The sequence below is a fragment of the Glandiceps talaboti genome, chromosome 5 (assembly GCF_964340395.1).
Source record: "Glandiceps talaboti chromosome 5, keGlaTala1.1, whole genome shotgun sequence".
Taxonomy (NCBI): domain Eukaryota; kingdom Metazoa; phylum Hemichordata; class Enteropneusta; family Spengelidae; genus Glandiceps; species Glandiceps talaboti.
Genome location: NC_135553.1, coordinates 19,547,349 through 19,569,097, shown reverse-complemented (window position 1 = coordinate 19,569,097; position 21,749 = coordinate 19,547,349). Strand labels below are relative to the sequence as shown.

Sequence of the window (21,749 nt, the reverse complement as noted above, 5' to 3'; positions counted from 1 at the left end):
TGTATCTGGGTACTTGATATTTTCTCAATCACTAGATGGCTGTTTTGTCTTGTATCTGGGTACTTGATATTTTCCCAGTCACTAGATGGCTGTTCTGTTTTGTATCTGGGTACTTGATATTTTCTCAATCACTATATGGCTGTTCTGTTTTGTATCTGGGTACTTGATATTTTCCCAGTCACTAGATGGCTGTTTTGTCTTGTATCTGGGTACTTGATATTTTCCCAGTCACTAGATGGCTGTTCTGTACTCTATGGAAAACTAAGCATTCAGTGCTGGAGCGACTGGCAGATATAAATAAGAGAGATATACCTCTCGGCTAGTCGGACATTAGAGGATGTCAAATATTAAATATACATTCTAAGGGCGCATGTGAAGTTCCTAGATGTTTCCCTCTTTTGCTTTGCCCTCAAAGTCCACTCATTAAAATGTGTGTTGTTCTTTTTTTTTAAAGTCTTTCAAAAACTTTCAAAAAATGGCTCTAAAATCAATGTAGCGCTCACATGTTCCAATAACTTGTAATTATTTCAAAATGAGAAAACTAGGCTATTTTAAATTTGTAAATTGATAAAAGTTTTTATCAGATATGTTCAACTCAGTCATTCGTCATTTGAATTTATTAGATTTTAGAAAGAAAGTTTTATGTTTAATATTAAATAAATCAAATTATATAATGTTTATTTGCCGACTAATAAAATCGTGAAAAGATATACACTGGTTTATTTAAAAATCGGTTGAAGCACAATGTGTAATTATAATTCAAAGACGTTTATAGTTGTGAATTGTATCGAAATCATACTGCGAAGAAAGAGTAAATATTTTTGTCACTCCTATTGTAATATTGACTATGGTTGCTTGAATAAAACTAATTATAGAACATCGTGGATTCTTCTCATTCACCTAACTTACAACCTATAACACCGAAGTAAAGCATTTTCTGTTTGTACCACAATCATTTATAGCATCCATATCAAGAGTAAATGTATACTGTTTCATTTGTTAATTGACCACCATATGCATATTACAAACGCCACATGCCGCTTGGCAACAAACCAATTGAAAGAGTATACTTTTACACTTGATATGAATGCTATAAACGAGTGTAGCACATAGAGAAAGGGATTTACTTCAGTCGTGTTTAACTTGTTGTAATAGCATTCACAGAATTACACAAGTGAACTATTGATCTCGCCCCTTAGGACGTTAGGCTTAGTGTATTTGAGGTGTTGGTAGGGAGGTGTGGTATGATGAGGTGAGATAGAATTGAGGAATTTTTTTACAGTTGAATAAGCGGCGTTATACAAATGGAAACTACACTGTAATATACGCCGTGTCCTTCCGCCCTCACCGGCCTCCACTTGCCGATGTGTGAGGGCGCCCCGTCACGGCGAACCTTACAAACTATAAACAACTTATTAGATTATATGAATTGAAAATAAATATATGGAAACGCTGTTAGGACAAGATAAACTGTCCAAGGTTCAAGACTTTGATAATGTTTTGAAAAAAATAGCTTAAATCAGAAAAAAGTACTGACACTCACAATAAAGTTCTTTCCTACTTTGATTTTACACATGTGAGAAATTTAACATCTTTGAACTTACAATCGAACCGAACACAATCAAAGCACAATCAATGTAATCATATTAAATATTTATTTCTTACCCTCACGTAGAGAAACAATTCCCAGTACACAATTTCTCCATTCTTCATCAGAAACGATTTCGTCGCACCTGTGATCGATGATGACTTAACAAAAAAAAACAAAGGCGTCCTTCAACTTTGTGCATGTTAGGAGTTCTCCACACTTCAGACAGCTAAAGTGGTCTGAGTCCATGCCAATCAGCTTCCTGGTTTGATATGATGGCATCCTCGCAAACCAGAGCTGTTATTTCTTCCGTCGGAAGGTGCTGTAAAAGAGGCTGTGGTGTACGACGATGGTGTGATGGTCGATGTTTTAAGATATCAACTATTTCTAGCTAGTCAAAACAAATATACAATAGAAACAAACGTATACATAAACGCCATATTTATTGTTTCCATGGTAACACATACTAGTAGTATATTGAAATTAGCTTCTTTCTTCGACATTAACTAAAAATTTGACTGAAAATCGTCATATCCTTTTGACAATTTGACAGAAAGTCATGGGGATCTAATTTATTATAATATACAAGTTATGAAAGACCTCAAGTAAACTATCATAGCGTGATGTTAACATCAGGTGTACTCCCTTCGACATGCCATTGAAAACGTACCCTGACATAATTTTAAATGCACTTGATGTATTACCGGATTTCTCACACATTTTTTTGCATACGACGTACATGTATACTAAATTACGTCATGGAATAGTTTAGCTATCCTGTTTCAGTTCTACCGATGGCAAAATGGTGGTAAGGTATATGCTTCAATATGTAAAATACAGCAGGTGAATTTTAAGAAGGCTAGCAAATAGCAAATAGAAGTAAATACGCAGCAAAAAATTACCCACCCCCCACCCCCCAAAAACTAGAATAAAACTTGGAACCATAACATATATGAAAGTATATAGTTGGTAATAGGTGCGGACTGGCAACCATCTTCATTAACTATTTTCTGCCAAGGTTGAAATGAATCAGATTGAGTTGCTACAATCTGTTAAAATATGATTTTTTTTCCCCACTTTACAAAAACGCAACAATGGGTGTCATATTGTCAATATTATGTACGGTAGGCATGGTGACACCAAAAACAACAACAAAGTCGGTCGTTTTCAATGGGTTGTTGCCAGGGCAGATTTTATCAATCCCAAGTTTTCTGCATATTCAAACTGATATCAGTAGGCTTTATAAAGAGAGAGCCGCTATTCGGGTTTATGATTTTAGATAGTTGGTTGGTGGTGATGATGATGGTGGATGACTGCTGAGTACTAGGTTGATATGAAATGTAAGTAAAAAGAAACTATTGTATTTACATCTTGGTTTTGTAGCATTCACTCCTCTACTGACGATCTGTGGCATTCGTAGACTCCTCATATCACTCAACGTACACCTGCTGCAAAATATTCATATACACAATATCCTCAGTGTAATATACATACACCTGCAGTACATCTCATTTCATAAACTTACATTAAGTGAAATGTGGAATTCACACGTTATAAATATACAGAAATTCTGAGCCATATATGTATGATATTACTTTGAGATATTATGTTAAAATGCTTTTTGAAGTTCTTCTTTCTTTATTTTCTTCAGTTAATAGTAGTGTTAATACTTTTGGTATGCGTATGATCAATTTGTGTTGTCGACAAATCAAACGTTTTCAAACAAAGTCGATCTTAGTATACTTACATCCATTCCCCGCAAGTCAGAGCCTACATTTTTCGGCTTCCGCAATTCATTTTTTTCCTTTCTTTGACGGTGCCGTAAAGAGGCTTACAGTTTACGACGATGGCTTACATCATATCTTGGTGATCATCTCATGTCGTAATAGCAATACCTCTACTATATAAAAAAAAATATTAGGAGCGAAGAAGGCATATCCTTTGGCATAACCCGCGTGAATTTCAATTACACCTCACAGGTCACTATTTTCTACTATAGTGATCTTGGATTGTACTAAAGTTAGTATCATCAATTACGTCATACATATCCTATCAGCATTGTAGAAAAAAACACTCCTGCTATATGCTACCATGGTACTCCTTCAAACTGTTCAACATGAAAACACTTCAACCGCTATCAGTTTAATACAGTCTAACTCAACTGTGTCTAATGTCTTGTTTGACAACAACTTCAAAGGTTTGTCAAGTGCATTTTCACACGATATCTCTTTCAATATTACTATCAGGTAGATCAATTGTTATTTTAGCTCCAAATCCTCTCCACTGTCTCTGTCGATTTGTACGACTCTAGTAATTTGATGTTATTATCTTGTCCTGCAGTAAGCAAGATGATGGTGAATACGATACTAGGTGCTTCCTTTCTATTTATCGGCACATTTACTGTGTTGTGTGATGCAACTTCTTACCCTGGTAAGTGCACTGTTGTATTTAGTAGTTGTATTACACCGGGGTTCTGATTACTGAATGGCATAAGATAAGCTCTCTCTCTCTGTCTGTCTGTCTATCTATCTGTCTGTCTGTCTGTCTGTCTGTCTGTCTGTCTGTCTGTCTGTCTGTCTCTCTGTCTCTGTCTCTGTCTCTGTCTCTGTCTCTCTCTCTCTCTCTCTCTTTCTCTCTCTCTCTCTTAAAAAGTTTTGAAAAGGCAGATAAACTGTAACCTTTAATATGCTTTGGAGTTAAACCGTCTTGTATTGGACATCGCAAAAACAGTATCCTGGTATATATTGTACCAACAACGTTAACACTTAAATGCAAACTTAAGAAAACGGAATCTAATCCTGTTAACGTAATACATATATTTCTCCATTTCTAGGCTGTGGTGAAAAAGTTTTCGGTGTTAACGTAATCGGTGGTGATGACTCCTATATTCAGGAATGGCCATGGCAAACAGCGTTGACCATCAACAGACTAATTGGTTTTGACACTCACATATGTGGTGCAACACTTATACACCCAGAATGGGCTCTAACAGCTGCACATTGCATGTAAGATTATTCAAAATATATGTAACCTGAATGGTGTTAATTTTTACCAACACTTTTTCTACTTTTCCTGAGTAAAACAAAACAATGCTATGCAACAGTATGCAATATTTTGATACTCGATACATCGCGAGTTTGTTTTTTTCAAGCCCATCATGTGCAATATTTCCCAAGGTATATCTTGGTTTTGATCTATTTGTTGCCCCGGCGATAGCGTTGCTCACTGCGCAGCGGGTTATGTTAAGATGCATGTCGGGTCCCCAATCACACAACATAGTTTTCACTGAGAAACAAGAGAAGCAACGGTAGATCGGTAAAATATAACAGATCAAACCAGATATAGCTTGGGATTACACATGACGCTTGCAAAACCATGAAACTGTTGCATTTCAGTATCAGCTCTTGAACTTCAGAATGTAAACACCTCAACACTTGACTCATGCGCATCGAACATGATTTCAATCAAATATGTCACACTAAATCCAAGTGCTAGTGTTCTTGTGATATGGAATTATGAACAGCATGAGTATGTGTTGTATGAAATCTCAGTAGAAGAATGAGAGTTTGTTATATGGCGTTGTCAATAGCAACCACTAAATATATGTGTACGACTGTTTACATCTTACTCAGAGCGAATTGGCACGATCCTGTACCCTACGCTGTTTATCTCGGCACTTCGTACCGTTCGGCTTTCAATGAGAGCACCTTAGTTATAGCAGATGTGGCCAATGTGTACATTCATCCAGACTTCGATCTTGACAGCTATGCTAACGACATCGCTCTTATTGAATTCGACGCAGCGGTCAACCTCTCTTCTATATATGTGACACCTGCATGTGTGCCGCCCTCATCGTTGGAATTTGGAGTCGGTGAAAACTGTTGGGTGACTGGATGGGGAAGTGCACAATCAGAAGGTAATAATATGCAATAATTAAACTTTTGTAAGAGGGAAATTAGGTTAAATACCCTCAATTCTTGCTATTTGTCCTTTTTTTTCAATTCTCACCGCCTTTATTAATACCGACCGTAAAGTCATACCCATTAACACTTTAAAGATTCAACCATGGACGATTCAACCATTGCTTGGCGAACACTAAAAAAGAATAGAGAAAGTGGACTGTCATATACGCCCTCAACGGCAAAGGGGGTTGACCGATGTATGAGGGCGCCCCAAACACGGCGTGTCCGTACCTTACAGACTAAGTTCAATCACTCAAATCCATAGACCCTCCACCCACTGCTCAAATCGTATCAAAGTCAAGTTACAACTTGAGCACCTACTATTCATTCATCAAATTGGTTTATAAATCTAGTAACTTCACTTCTCGTAAAGTCACGAGTTACAGGATTTATACTGGGGGAAATAAAAACATCAAAACATGATGTAACAATTGACTACAAATGAATTTTCTGCATTTGTTAAAATATTCACTACGTACGTCAAACATATGATTAATTCATTAGTTCACAATCAGAGTCATAGAGGAAAAATGGTAAAATCGCGATAAAAACGATGTGTTTGCATATGAATTTGTTTCTGATTGTGTACTGATACTAGTGTCCACTTGTTACAATGTTTTGACCTTATTCCCAATAGAAAAATAGTGTGTGTGCGCGCACACACGCACACACACACACACACACACAGAGACACACACATATATACACACATGCATACATACATACATACATACATACATACATACATACATACATACATACATACATACATACATACATACACATACATACATACATACATATATACACACACGCACACACACACACACACACATATATATATATATATTATGTGTGTTTATTTAAATGTACAAATTCAGGAAAAAATAGGTTGCATAAAATCGGAATTGTTTTTACAGGTCGGACCGATTTTCGATTTTTGTTATTATTGATCGTGTTATCTGTGTATTGTATTATTTTTATTATTATAATCTATATGTGTTTCTGTTGCTATGTTATTTTCTCACATTCCAGATTTACCGAGTGAACGTTTACAAGCTATTAGTTTACCTATTATATCCAACGAAAATTGTGAATCTCTACTTGAGCCTGGTGAAATCTTAACAGACGATATGATATGCACTCTTTACTCACAGGGAGGCACTTGTCTGGTAAGTCTTATATGGCACTAGCCTGGTATTAAGTCTACGGATCTTGATATGTACTCTGTACTCACAGGGAGGCAAGTGTTCTCTGTACTCACAGGGAGATACTTGCCTGGTAAGTCTTGTAATTATGATAGTATGCACAATGTACTCACAGCGAGGCAATTGCCTGGTAAGTCTTATATGAGTGGAGTGTTATATTTCGATCAGTCAACCAACAATATTTTACTGAAATTGTTAAAATACCAATTATCAGACATTGTGTATGTTATAAATCATACAGGTCGATGTTATCCAAAATTAGTACTGTGACAGGTTGAAAGCGTGATTTCTTGAGGGCGCTAATTTTGATTGCGAACATAACCTTTTGATTTGACTTATTGCTCCATATTATGTGTACATGCATGTACAGATACACGAACTGATGATTCGATAATATTCAGGGTGTACGATAGAACGTGCAAGTCATCATATCTCTACCAAAAGAAAACGTATCCGTTGCAGCTAAATATTTTATACGAGTCGCAACTCAGAAAGTGCAGACTGGAGTTAAATTTCACACCACATGGACACATAATACGATCATGCACCTAATTGCGTTGAGATAAATCCATTCTCAAAATGGTTTTTAAATTTCATTCATAGATACTTTCAAAAAGTACTATGTTGGCGACAGACATGTATCAACAGATTCTATACTCTTGTCTTGTGAACTTTGAACTCAAATCAAATTCAGATTTACAAGTTATATGATCAACTGTTCAGCGGTAGTAGTATTAAAGTATATTTCGGTCGCCTAAAAATGCTATACTCTCAATTCATTAGTTAGACGGTGGTGGTCCCTTATCCTGTGAGGACGTAGCTACTGGTAGCTGGTACGTCGCTGGTGTCGTCAGTAGAGGAAATGCGTGTCTAGAAGAAAATAAGCCAGGAATTTTTACCAAAGTGTCAAGTTTTACGGATTCGTTTATACAGAATGTGTTTGACGGAACAGTTCCACCAACAAGTAAGCATATTTCATCAATCGCTATCGTTCGTTGATTGGCAACGGCGTTCCTTGCATAGTAATGATGTATACGTATTTATCATATGTGCTTAGTTTGTTCAGCCCAAGTCCCCTAGACCGACACCAGTACCTTGGTTCATTTTTCTTGTAGTCTCACAATCTTCAAAGTATGTTTTGAGTTGGCTATTAATTTTTAGTTTTGTAAAGAAAAGTTTCTTCAACTTAAAAAAACAACTTTTTTTTCAAGTTACCACTGAGTAGTCTCGCAACAATCGACTCGAGGCTATTTTTGTTCTCCCAACTTTTTTTGCAATCACTCGGTCAAGTTATAATTTCACACACAAGAGTGCAGATATTGTTGTTTGCAACTATTTTATTCAAATAAAGAATGGAAAAGCCCGGAGACGAGCAAGCCTACATGTCACCTTGGTACCGGATGTAGTAGACTTAAGTCAAATGACTGTAACATGTTGAGAGTCTGGTTAATTAATACCTGGCCGTGGAGATAACCAATTTTTTAAAGTGGAATCTTGCGTGTAGGTATTCTCATATTTAAAAATGCTATTAGAGGGTAGAATGCATGGGGATATCTAAACTATTGAAAACAAGTAAACCATAATACAATCAAGTTTCTCACATATTTTGATAAAATGCAGCGCTGTACAAAAATAGTGGGACTGAGGATTTTCAAGAGTTTGCTTTGCGAACACATTTCCCATGTCACCAATCTAAATGTATCATTGTATCGTGCCTTGACTACACCGCTTCACATTTTTCAAACAAATCACAAGAAATTAATGATACGACTGGAAAAATAACAGCCGGTTACTATGTAACTTTAATAGCACATATGCAGAATTTTGAAACAAACTATCTACTTCGATATATACACATTTGTTCTAGTAATAATTTAAAACGTTAGTTTTTGTCATCTTCTTTGTTATTAATAAATCGATGACTACTATTATTATTTTTTTTAAATCAGAGCCGTATGTATGTGGATATGGGGAGTATCAGTGCCAGGGCGGCATGTGTCTTAATGAATTAGCAACACGTTGTGACAACACTCCAGACTGCCCAAATCTAGATGACGAAGCTTACTGCAGTAAGTAGACATGATTTGGACCTCTATTTCATAAGTACTTCCTTAGTTTAACTTACAAGTTTACAGAGTGTAGGATGGGGCTTTTTTTGCGCTATATAAAGTTTAAACATAATATGTAACATATTCACACCACACACCACCCCGCACTCTGTAGGCTATATCAAGGAATTACCAGCAAATTCTCCAAATGGAGACATTTGATTATAATTCTATTCTAAAGATTTTTTCTACTAAAATTTCAAAACACCCATGAACGTGCGTGATACATACGGCAGTACCTAACTACTAATTGAAATGCGCAGGCGTACTCTAAGCATAGCAAATTCTTGGTCATATTTAGCGATGCGTAGGAATTTATGTTTTTACAGTTCCAAAGATGAAGAAAATATAGATTTCTACAAAGATACGTTTTGATAAAATGTTGCACTATTATATCATTTACTTTTTCTCTTATTATCGTTGAAGCAAGCTAAAAGAAGTGAAAACATATAGTGTACTATATATTTTAAAATATATAGTAAGATGAGGAATACTCCAAATCAGATCGTATATATACAGAATATTTTTCTTCAGGTTTCACAGTTAATAATGTATAATTGTTTTATGGTGATTTTAATTTTTGTATTCAGGTAGAGAATGGCAGTTGTTTAAGCCAACATACAACGCGATAACATCTGAGTTAAGTGAAATTGGTTCAGTAGTGAACTCAGTCTTAGAAGAAGAGTGTATGAGGCTATGTTTAAAAGAGACGTCGTTTGTATGCCGGGCTTTCGACTACGTCTCTGCCGATGGCACCTGCCACTTGATCAATACTACAGACGCGACAGTGCAAGTCAATACCACCGTTGATGGCGTGCAACATTGGGACCTTCGTACTTTTCAGGGTAGGGTGATAATATAAAGATCGATGTCTGAAACTGGTTATCATAAAGTATTTTGCATTTCTGTTAATATTCCATACCACCGTTCCATGACGGTCAGTTTTATGACAATAAGTCTGAATAGGTTCGTGTGGTGTATAGTCATCTAAGCTCATTTTTGCATTTTTGCTTCATTCAATACGATGCTTTAACAGAGAAGCTATTAACCAAAAATACAGTGATTCTAACCTTTTTACATGTGGTACGGATATAGGAATCATTACAAATTTATGTAAGTCACAGAAATTATTATCCGTGTATATGTAGGTATGACAAATGTAATTACTCAAAACGCCTGTTGCAATTCGTCTAAAAATACACACATACATGTACATGTACACTTCACACCACTATGGAAAATGTTCTATAGTGGTTTGAGCATACATACATACAGACAGACAGACAGACACACACACACACACACACACACACACACACATACACACACAAATATATATATACATGTATATATATATAATATACAAAAAAATCACACTATGTAAGTATATAATCAATGCATTGCTCTATTTCACAGATTGTGGTGCTTATTTTCTTAGTCTCGATGGATTCATCGCTTCACCCCGGTACATGACAATCCGTCCCGCGGGTAGCACATGGTGTCGAACAACGATCAGTAACAGTCAGTTTGATGCGGTGGTACAAATCAATGTATCGTCAGTTCTGACTCAACCGAGTGCGTTATTATCGTGTGACGATGCCTATGAACGATTGATAGTCTATGATGGCAATTCAGTGAATTCTCCAGTCATTGGCATATATTGTTTGGCCAATCTACCGGATACCATAAGATCTACAACGAATACCATGACGTTAGAATACACAGAAGATTATAACCTTATTGATACACAAGGGTACATATTCAAGTATACCATACGTAAGTGTAACTTAAATATCGTCTGCTTTAGGAGCCTTCAGTAATTACAGGGGGATCATGCCTTCGAGAGCCATGAGCCGTTATTGTAGGGGTCAAGCCCGGATTGTTGTATAAAATGCGACCGTCCCCGTTTACAATTTCTAAAAAATGTCCCGCCCTCAATTTCTTTTCTCTAAAACATGCCCCCCCCCTTCAAATATTTCAAAAACTTTGGTCAAATGCTGCCAAGTGTGAAAAGGGACACATTGGTTGCTTCCCACTATTACCACCACATTTGATTTGTGTGAAGACTATGAATGAATGAATGAATTAATTAATTAATTAATTAATTCCCGTGTTTTGAATTAATTAACTGAGCTGAAGGCCAGAACTCCCAAAGACCTAGACTGACAATGCAAACTACCAAAATTGGTGGGACCTTGGTCAACATTTCCACTATAATACATTATCCCAAATATCACACCACACTGTTGCCCCTTCATCTCTGTGAGACCCCCCCCCCCCATCCCCATGCCACAACTAATAATTACTGAAGTAGTCGTATGTGGAACTGGTGTGGTGACAGCCGTATGTCAAACTTACAAAATAATGCCAAGTTATATAATTCAATGTGTCAAAGTAAAAAGTAACCTTTTTTCCAAATTCCTGTTTTCTATAATACGGCCCTCAAAAATAGAACCCATAGAAATCCTAGAATGTTTCACTTTATAAATATACACGCTTGGGATCTTTGCATGCACATTCCTGTAGAGTTGACATTTTGTTCTATAGTATAACTAATTCAAATGTATTCAATTTTGTTGTTGTTGAACACAACCAGGATATTACCAAGAAGTGACACTTAACGAAGCACCTGGTAATGTTACGTCACCGCTTTATCCGAATAACTACCCACCAGAACGAGAATATCATTGGACCATTGAGGCACCGCAGGGATATCACGTCAAAATGGATTTCCTTGTATTTCAGCTCGAGGAAGACGATGAAATATGTTCCAGTGACAAGGACCATTTGAGTATATTTTGGGGCCAGTCAGAACTTTCACCACATTTTGGCACATTCTGTGGAATTCTATTTATATCGCAAACTGTGGAGTCCCCCGGTAGATACGTTCATTTGCAGTTCAAATCTGACAGCGAGAATGAGGAAAAGGGATTCCAGATAGAATACTCTTTTGTACAAGGTATTAAAGACATCGATATTTGTTGAAATACATATTTCACCTTGAATTTATAGAATGTCAACTTAAGTCCTTTCATAGATCTTGGAGGGGGGCGAACATACCTTCTCAATGACGCATCCTTATCTTCTAAGGATGATATCTAATTGTTATCATTTGAAGCGTAACAAATGTAATATCTTGCAATACTTGCAACCATGCATCATCAGCCGATCACCTAACTACGGTGGCCGGCTAAGGACAAAAACGTATGCTCTCTCAAAATACTGGATTCTAAAAGACATTTTGAAATCATTTTGACCTCCGTGAACTCGCATTTTCTTTACCTATTTTATCTCAAATGTAATAGATGGGGGGGGGGGGGGGGGGTTGAACAAAATAATGACAAAATTATATTTTCAAGAATTTCTTATTTCCGACATATATTCTACGTTAATGTCGCTTCCTTACTATTAGTTGCAGAGACAGAAGGTACTGTTTAGTCATGTGCACTTAAATTTGATGTCATGATTATATTACTACCGTTGAGAATAATAGCAATTTTATATATTTCTATCTACATTCTATTAGACACAATACCTGGCTTAACTACAATAGCACAGACAACAACAGCAGCACCCATCACTCTTGACATCCAGACAGAGCCTTCCGAGGTACCCGGAGAACCCACAACGGGAAAACCAATCACCCTTGATATCCTAACAGAGCCTACTACGCAAGCTCAAATAACCCTTGATATCCAGACTGAGCCTTCCAAGGTACCCGGAGAACCCACAACGGGAAAACCAATCACCCTTGATATCATGACAGAGCCTACTACGCAAGCTCAAATAACCCTTGATATCCAAACCGAGCCTTCGAAGGTACCCGGAGAACCCACAACGGGAAAACCAATCACCCTAGATATCCTAACAGAGCCTACTACGCAAGCTCAAATAACCCTTGATATCCAAACCGAGCCTTCCAAGGTACCCGGAGAACCCACAACGGGAAAACCAATCACCCTTGATATCCTAACAGAGCCTACTACGCAAGCTCAAATAACCCTTGATATCCAGACCGAGCCTTCCAAGGTACCCGGAGAACCTACAACGGGTAAACCAATTACACTCGATATTTTGACAGAAGGACCCGCGACTGAACAACAACCTGAAATTCCATCAGACTACGAAGAGATCAAATCCGAAAGAGAAGCATTCATGATCAGTTTAATCGTAGTGAGCTGCGTCACTGGTGTTACCATCATTGTACTGAGTCTTGGGTTGGTGCAAATGAGGTCAAAATACCTGAAGGTTAAAAAGCAGTTGGAAGGTAAGTAATGTACATTTTGTTAGCAAGGGCAAGAAAGGTGCAAAAAGAAGCATGTGAAAGATTCAATGTTTTTATCGCAAGAAACGACTCGCGTGCGTGCATTATCCGAATCCACTGTTCTTTTCATGAATTCGATTCATGCTTGATCCAATTTGGAACGAATTTAATTGCAATGATAAACGTTTTTCCTATTTTATTTATTTTGCTCTACTTTGAGAAAAATGATGTAATTGAAATTATAAGCTTAGACTCTTAAACCGCATGCGCACGAATGGTTGTTATGTGATATACTCGCGGTAGCGTATACATTGCACGACTTGTAGATTGAAAACAAAGCAGTTAGGCAAGAAATATTGAAATTTATAATCGACGCTAGTAATAAAGCTTGGATTATTGCGCAGTATCCTTTTTTTTTTATCTGACGGACATCCGTCTACGCTAATTACCCGCCAAAATTGTACAAGCGAAAGTGAACAATTTAATTCTTTGGTTTATTGAAACTTTTTCAAAAAACTCAAGAAACTTACAACAATTCCTTCAAAAACTCTGATAAGCTCTCGTCCTGTTAACATAACATCAGGCCAGTCTCAAATTTCAATTCATCTATACATAAACCTTACTTTAAATACATAATTATGACATCATCGGTACTACAAAAACTATTAGCCATGCATACGAACATATTTTTTACTTACTTTACAGCCGAGTATGGCACGACAACATTGACACCAGTGGAACCCTTCAGCTCAGACGACAAATCCACCAATAACAACGACACCGGTGACCCAGAGGGCGCCAGCAATCCAGGAATGACGACCTGATGGAATTCATGAACACAACACGCAATGTTATTCCTAGTTCTATTTTGAGTACCATGAGACTTTATCACTATATTTCCATCCTTCTTTCTTGAGACCATTGAAAATATTATTCTAAATATTTCAAACTGTTTTGAATATTTGGTAGTTAGATTTGAAATATTTTCATTTTTTATCGACACGTGCATGATGTGCACAATATACAGTTTATGTTTAGTGTACCTTCAATTCAAAGAAAAATTAGATAATAGTTTTAATAAAAAAAACACCCAATAGCTATTGTGTCATGATATGGTAAACAATACCATAACAATCCCTCTTTGTACAAGACAATGACATCGGCTTGGCTGATTGATATTTTTTTTCTTTTCAAAATAGTTTAGTGATCTTTCCTTGTACATATTTATGATGTCCCGGTTAAAAAAGGACTGATATCAAAATAAAAAATGAGAAAAAATAAACTGTTTGTCACGTGTCAATTTGAAACATCGAAATTCGGTGTCATCTTCAAGCCACATGGTTAAGCTAACTTTTCATTCCTGTTGCTTCATGTTTCATCGTTCACGTGTAAAATCCCTTGAATATGTGCGTCGAAAGGGGAACACCACACCAGGAAATAATATTTTTTTCGTAAACTTTGCAATCTGGAGAGTCATTTCATGATTTCACGTCACATATTTCTCCGAAATTGCCAAGAAACACTCAATTGAAGTTTGTTTCACGTTTGCTGTGACTAGGTGTCTTTGAAACAGCGCCACCTCATGGGAGTCAACAGACATGCACGTATTTAGATGATGTGGTGCATGTACTTATTGGTCAGTACCTGATAAACTCATAAAGTTGAAAAAAGGGATGTAATATCGCAATTAATTACCTTCAGATAAATAGTTATGAATATTTTCTGTTCTAATATATATATATATATATATACATAACTGCTAACTCCCACGTCACGAGGCAATGCTGGACCATTGCTCGGACAGTGAATGTAACTCGGAAACAAGGTTCAATTTCACATTTCTTGGCAATCGCGTGAAAGTTATGTAATATGAAATCATGTGTTCCGACAGAGAGGAGATAGATGGAGACAGACAGACAGACAGACAGACAGACAGACGGACGGACGGACGGACGGACAGACATACAGACAGACAGAGAGGCATTCAGACAGACAGACAGACAGACAGACTTACAATAGAAAAGAGGAAAAACAAACAAACATATTGTGAGATGGAGAAAGGAACAGTGAAGAAAAAACGGACAAAAGTGAAAAATTTATTTAGACGGAAAGGATGGGACAAGTAATTGAAATGACGAGAGAAGACATATTTAGAGAGGGGTATGGCGTTCAACATAGTACTACGTAGATGCTGGTACTTTGTATTGCTCTTCTTTTACAATTTAATTCCGCCGTGAATTTTGATAAATAATTAGTCCCAGCGGATAATTTGTACCTGTAGTTTTACGTAAATATGGAAATAGTTGCTAAAACTCTTGCCCTAAATTAAGCTTCGTTCCTCTTTTATCTTTACGCAAATTGACTGTTCGATATATCTTGTTTATCACAGATTAAACCACGATCATGACGTCACACTCTTCAAACCTGAAGTTGTTCTCTCCAAGACCGATCTCTTAGACAAAGATTGTGCCAGATGTCGACCAGGTATTTCTGGAACCATCTTGAGGTAGTTCTCGAACTCCAAGAGGAATATCCAGAACTACCTCATGATAATTCAGTGACATCTGGTCGATTTTTAAAACAGCTTGAACACAGAAAGACATTGCGCAAAACTGTTGAATATTCATTTATTTGCATGAACATGAACACATTGCAATTACAATTCATTTACATAGGTTAATTGTAATATTTATGGCGGATGCTTCGTTTTTCACGCTTTCTGTGTGGTTAGCTTTTAACGGGTCTTTATATCTTCCGTTCGTCTGCTCGATCGCAGGTGCCTGATTCTGCTAACGAACAGCTTACACTTTTCATCGTTGGATCTGTCATATCACCTGAAATGTAAAGTGAGACATCGCAAAAAATATAAATATGTACATTTACAACATTTACATTGGCGTATAATATCGGAGTGATATCATACATACATTTATGCCATCTACAGGTCACCCAGCAAATCAGATTCGTTATTGTATTTTCTAGCGATTACGAATGGACGAATCTAACTAAACAGAAATCAATTTCGACGTTTGTCATCTCTGTGACTGAAATATCAATGTCACTTAAATTTGCCAGCTTCTCTGTCTTGATACGTCTCTTTCTTTCAATTCGCCAAATTTCAAATAATTGTACGAACCACTTCAACTTTTTCTTTGTATTATGTGTAATACTGTCACTGTGTTTGAACATCTTATTTAGATCTGACCCATCAACTAACTTACCAACGCGCAAACTGTCGTTACTATCTACAGAATGTTGACCAATACGATCACTTGTGTCGACTTTTCCTATAATTGTATTGCTAGTATTGATATTTTTACCTGTACTAGACCCAGGATCCTCTGTAAATCTGTAAATCGTTAGATTCCATGAACAAACTGCCGGGGAGAGCACAGGGAGAGTCACTGTCACCAGAGTTACAGTCTGAATTTGGAACCCTGAAGAAACGTTTGTGTAATAAAGATATCATCATCAGACATGTTACACTGATGTTACCTGCGCCATGCCACGTTCCAAACTCAAATGAGGTATTAGTGTTTGCAACCACATCAAGTTACTTCGTACACCTGGTGATCTTAATGTAAATCCAGTCATGATATTCACAGTGACACGAAGTAATATGAATATTCAGAGATTTTACCACCTGTTTCGACGAAAGGAGAAAGGGGGTTCCTTAACTACATCGAGTAGTTTAAACCATTTAATGTGTGGGGACGTTGGTTGATTAAATTAGCACATTACTTTACGGAAGTGAAATATAACATTACATACAACATCTGTGTTCAAGTCATCTTAAGGTGTCATTTATTAGTAGATCATTAAAAAAGAATGGAATTAAAGTAATACCATTTGTTTGCACCAAGCTAAATTTAGATCTTGGGTTAAGATAGACAACCACCTCGACCTTGGAGTTTCTTGGTTGGAATCGCCTCGCGGGATGGGGACTACGCCCCTCAGCGATTCTAACCAAGAAACTCCGAGGTCGAGGTGGTTCTCTATTACGGACTTCATCAACACATTCGCCATCGTTCATATACAGCTGTTACTTCTAACAGTTAACAGGTAAGCGCTCTTTCTGTTAGCTATATGTATGATGGCATGGCATGCCAAAGTGTTTGAACTTTTAAATGAATACATTTAGGTCTGCTAGTAATATAATAGCGTTCCCACGCATATGACCAAACACACATGAACTACCCGAGGTTTGTTCGCTTGGTCATACAATTACAAGCGCGTGAGGACGTGGCAAGTCATGGGGAAATATTACCCTTTGATTGAAAAGTTCGAGAATAAACGAGAGATGTTGAATGTTTAAGAACGACCAATTAATGAGGTGCGCAATAAATGGTTGTATGAAAAATACGACGTAACATTTTTCAGCAAGTACAGTTTTGCAACAGTAAATGTTTTTAATATGATATAGATAGCAAAAATATACTCGAAAAGGCGAAGGAAGAAGGAAACAAAATTGAAGTCGTGTATCTTGTACGTTAAAACAGTCGTTGCAATGCTTCCCACTGGGAATGCATCAGTATTTGTATTATGAAATAATAATACGTACGAAAGTAACTCCAATAATTTTAGCGTTTGATGTGATTTTGAGTTTTTTCTTGTTTTTGTGCCTTTTTTCGTTCCGATGTTTAACCTGAAGCAAACGCTACAATTCTTGTAATGTATACGCAAATAGACGAGATCACGTTGAAAACGTGAGCGAGATGTCAGCGTACTGCCCGTTTTCAAAAATGTTGCATGCGTTGCTACATTTGTCGATTTTGACGGAATTGGGATACTTCTGGACACTTCTTGGGTCTTGAAGGCTCCGTAATTAATGTTGACGTTAGGAAATGTCCTATTTTTGATAGGTAAGGCCTAATTTAGCAGAAAAAAATCGATCACATTGAAAGTAAATGTATAAGCGTTCCTCGAACTGGTAAAACCTCTAGCAAAAACCGTTAGAAATCGTTTCGCAAATGAAATGAAAATTGAAAATGAATTTGAAATGAAAATCGATTTGCAAATGAAAATGAAAACGATTTAAATCTGAGAAATTTTAAAATGCGAGTGAAAATGAAAAAGAATTTAACGTGGAAATAAATCGATTTGCAAATTCAACTGAAAATGAATTTGAAATGAAAACCGATTTCCAAATGCAAATTGTAAATTGGATTTGCAAATGCAAATAGGAATTGATACGAAAAAAACTTTTTCTTCATTTTTGAAATGGAAATTGATGTGAACATTTTTGTCAAAATTGATGTGTGATATTATGAGCCTTCTCGGTTGCCGTACATGAGTGACTGTTTATACGAATTTAATTTGATTTTCAGATACTTTTTAAAAAAAAATATTTATCAGATTCGAAGTTAAAGATACAATGAAGTTACTGGTTATTATTCTATCGACCGTGCTGTTCACTACAGTATCTTCTGAAGGTAATGTTAAATATATGAGGCTGTATGATTTACCTGCATGATCTTGTAATTAGCATTCTCAAAATATTGAGTAGTATCATGTTAATGAATTGGTCGTTGTCAAGCATAATAACTTACCCACAAGACTTTTTGTAAAGTTTTTTTATTTTCTAGAATGTTTACCAGAATACTTAAAATATTTTTAAATTATATATTGGTATATCAATATGTAGACCTCCATTTTCCATCAATCAAGTTGTTTCCATGGTTACATTTAACAATTACAGTTATAAATATAATGACCATTTACAAACAGATTTCAAGTGACTACAAATATTTCTTAGCTATTTCACTTCATTTGAAATATGCGTTCTTTTTTAAATTCTCAGGGTGCAAGTGTGAGTCAGGGTGGGAGTACTTCCTAGGAAAGTGTTACTATGCCTACAAAGGACAAAAATTCACCTATGAAGAAAGTAAGACCATTTGTGAAGGCAAAGAAGGTAGTCTTGCCACCATCAATAGTGATGATGAGACCTTGTTTGTCTATAGTAAGTGTTCCAAAAGATATCTAAGCTTAAGTACTCATAAGTTACACCATTCAACATGTGTTTGCAATGACTTTCAAGAACTTCACGGCAGTCATGACACAGTTAATCGTTCACGCGGTTCATTTCCCCAATGAAATAGCAATAAGTAAAGCCCTCGAACAATAACCTCTCAAATTATATTGTACATTGAAAAATGTTCAACTTGCTTTGTGAAACCAATCTACAAAACATCATGTTATGCCAAGTCAGTACTATTTCCAGTTCTTTTAGTATATTGTGAACATGGTGTCACGAATCTACAAGTTTAATATTTTAAAAGATAGCGTGTCTGGAAAACAACAGTCCCCCGCATCGTCCTTTTGTTTCAAATTCACGGACGCTCATTGTTTGTAAGGTTGTTTTGTAATTTACATATAGTCATGTTCAGAAAAAAGACATTCCAAGTTTTCCTGATTATAGATTTGTAAAAAAAAATTGTAATGTAATGTTATATCTTTTGCAGTTTTTTCCGAGGATGCTTATAATCTGTGGATTGGTGCTAACAATATTACTTCCGATGGCAACTGGCAGTGGCAAGACGGTTCACCGGTGGGCATTAACATTAACAAAATGACTTCACAGTACATGTATATATAACCTACTTACACAGATATGATAACATTTGAGAATAAACATATAATTTATGTTTTTCGTCTCTGTTAACTTTTATGGCAATTGGGTGTTCTTTATTTAGTTTTGCGTCAAATTTTACTAGTATTGCATAAGTTATTCACAAACTGTCATTTATGTTGGGTGTACATGTATGTACCTTACATTATGTATGAACATTATTGGCGTGATGTTACAGCACCGCGCGCATGCTTACCATATCAGTATTCAAATTAGCACCCGCTCATCCCAAATTATTTCCATATATGGTTACCATTTTCACCTAGGCAATAACGTTCTTTCTATCATATTTATTATAAGGTATCTTATTCAAACTGGGTCTCAAGAGAACTTAACGTTAGTACAGGAGAGAATTGTGGGCATTTGTTGGGTGATGCCAAATGGAACGCCGAAGACTGTCAAACCAAACTAGGGTTTCTTTGCCAACAATATCATGGTAAATATTTATAACTTAAAATTGTTACTGACATTTCAAAGAAAAGCGATTTTTACATCACTCGTATAAAGCACAATTGCTGAGAAAACCCTAGTTGAAAATTGTTCCTCATTCACAGTTCAGTGTAGGGCCTTGTCCTGGACAAGGTTATGAGCAGACATGCATATGCAATAGCAGAAGATAAATATTCATCATGATGACTGTGAATTCATGAATATTTGTGTTGTGCTCCTGTATATGCATGTCAGTTCACTCCCATGAGGCAATGCGTATTCAGGTCAATGACCTACAATGACCTACAACTCGCGTGTAATTTAAAATCATTTAATGAACTCCAGAACCCTGAGTTGACAAAATATCTTTATTTTCTGTCGTTGGAGGATCATTCCTCTCTACCATGTCGTGTGCGACTTGAAAACAATCGTTTAGTGCACTGTTAACATATAAAACTATTTGATCATGTAAGAAATTTCAAAGAATTAAAAAACCCTTGCATCGCATTATTATTGCTCATAGCTCTTGACCCGTCTAATACTCTTCATTTTTATAGCACCTATACCTATAGATACAGGATGCAAAGCAGGGTGGGAGTCTTTCAAAGACCACTGTTACTTTGTAAGTACAGCGGCCACCCATAGGTATGCAAAGGCTCAGAAAGCTTGTGAAAAAACAGACAGTCACTTAGTGATTATCAATAATGCTGGCGAACAGTCCTTCATCGAAGGTGAGAGAGACATTTACTGAATAAGACAATGTGACATTCATATTTACCTACCTGACGTCGTTCTAGTGAAGTCATTTTCACAGACATTGCAAAAGTTCCACATTAACAGTTCACTTACTTTATATGCGACTTCTTTTAACTATCCTATGTAATAAGAATGGCTTGTAACATATGGTCTGTATTTATTATTGAACAGGGTTGTTAATCGAATTAACGCACAACGTATGGATTGGACTAAATGACATTCAGAAGGAGGGTAAATGGAAATGGGAAGACGGCTCAAAGCTGTCAAAGGCAAGTAACAAAACCCGAACCTAGTCAATATTGTTATGCCAAATCTCAATTCTTTTTTGGGCTGTCTTGTAACTTTAGTTTTCAAGCTTAGGTCTGTCGGAATCTTCCTCTTTCCTGTCTCCACTATCCTTATTCATTCCTCCTTAAAATGATATCTTAAATCCACTCGAACTTCATCTGTTATATATGGTATTATCCTTTATGTATCTAAACATTTACTTTTTTTCCCCACAATGTTGATGTAGAAGAAATATTCGAACTGGCATACGGGTGAACCAAACAACGGAGGAGGTAACGAAGACTGTGCTCATATCAACATAAACGAAAATTATGAATGGAATGATATAGCGTGTACTACTAAGTTTGGGTACATCTGTGAGAAAGGTAAAATTAATATTTTTTTGGCGCCATTTAATAATAATCTACCATTAAATATACACATACTTATCAATTACTGATGGACGTTGCAATACGTAAATATGTATGTGTATGATTAGATTAAAACATATGACACCTGTAAGATTCGAGCTCACGACC

At 36.4% G+C, this 21,749-nt stretch overlaps 1 protein-coding gene across 1 annotated transcript in view; it reads left to right on the top strand.

Moving 5' to 3' along the window:
• Window positions 1–15,181: 15,181 nt before the first annotated feature.
• LOC144435456 (C-type mannose receptor 2-like) overlaps window positions 15,182–21,749 on the top strand; it is a 7,106-nt gene continuing 538 nt past the window's right edge. Inside the window, exons 1-8 of the mRNA XM_078124050.1 lie at window positions 15,182–15,252; window positions 15,520–15,614; window positions 18,931–19,089; window positions 19,592–19,677; window positions 20,059–20,194; window positions 20,745–20,918; window positions 21,115–21,212; window positions 21,458–21,596. Coding sequence (XP_077980176.1) covers window positions 15,182–15,252; window positions 15,520–15,614; window positions 18,931–19,089; window positions 19,592–19,677; window positions 20,059–20,194; window positions 20,745–20,918; window positions 21,115–21,212; window positions 21,458–21,596 — 958 coding nt within the window. The remainder of the gene's footprint in view (window positions 15,253–15,519; window positions 15,615–18,930; window positions 19,090–19,591; window positions 19,678–20,058; window positions 20,195–20,744; window positions 20,919–21,114; window positions 21,213–21,457; window positions 21,597–21,749) is intronic.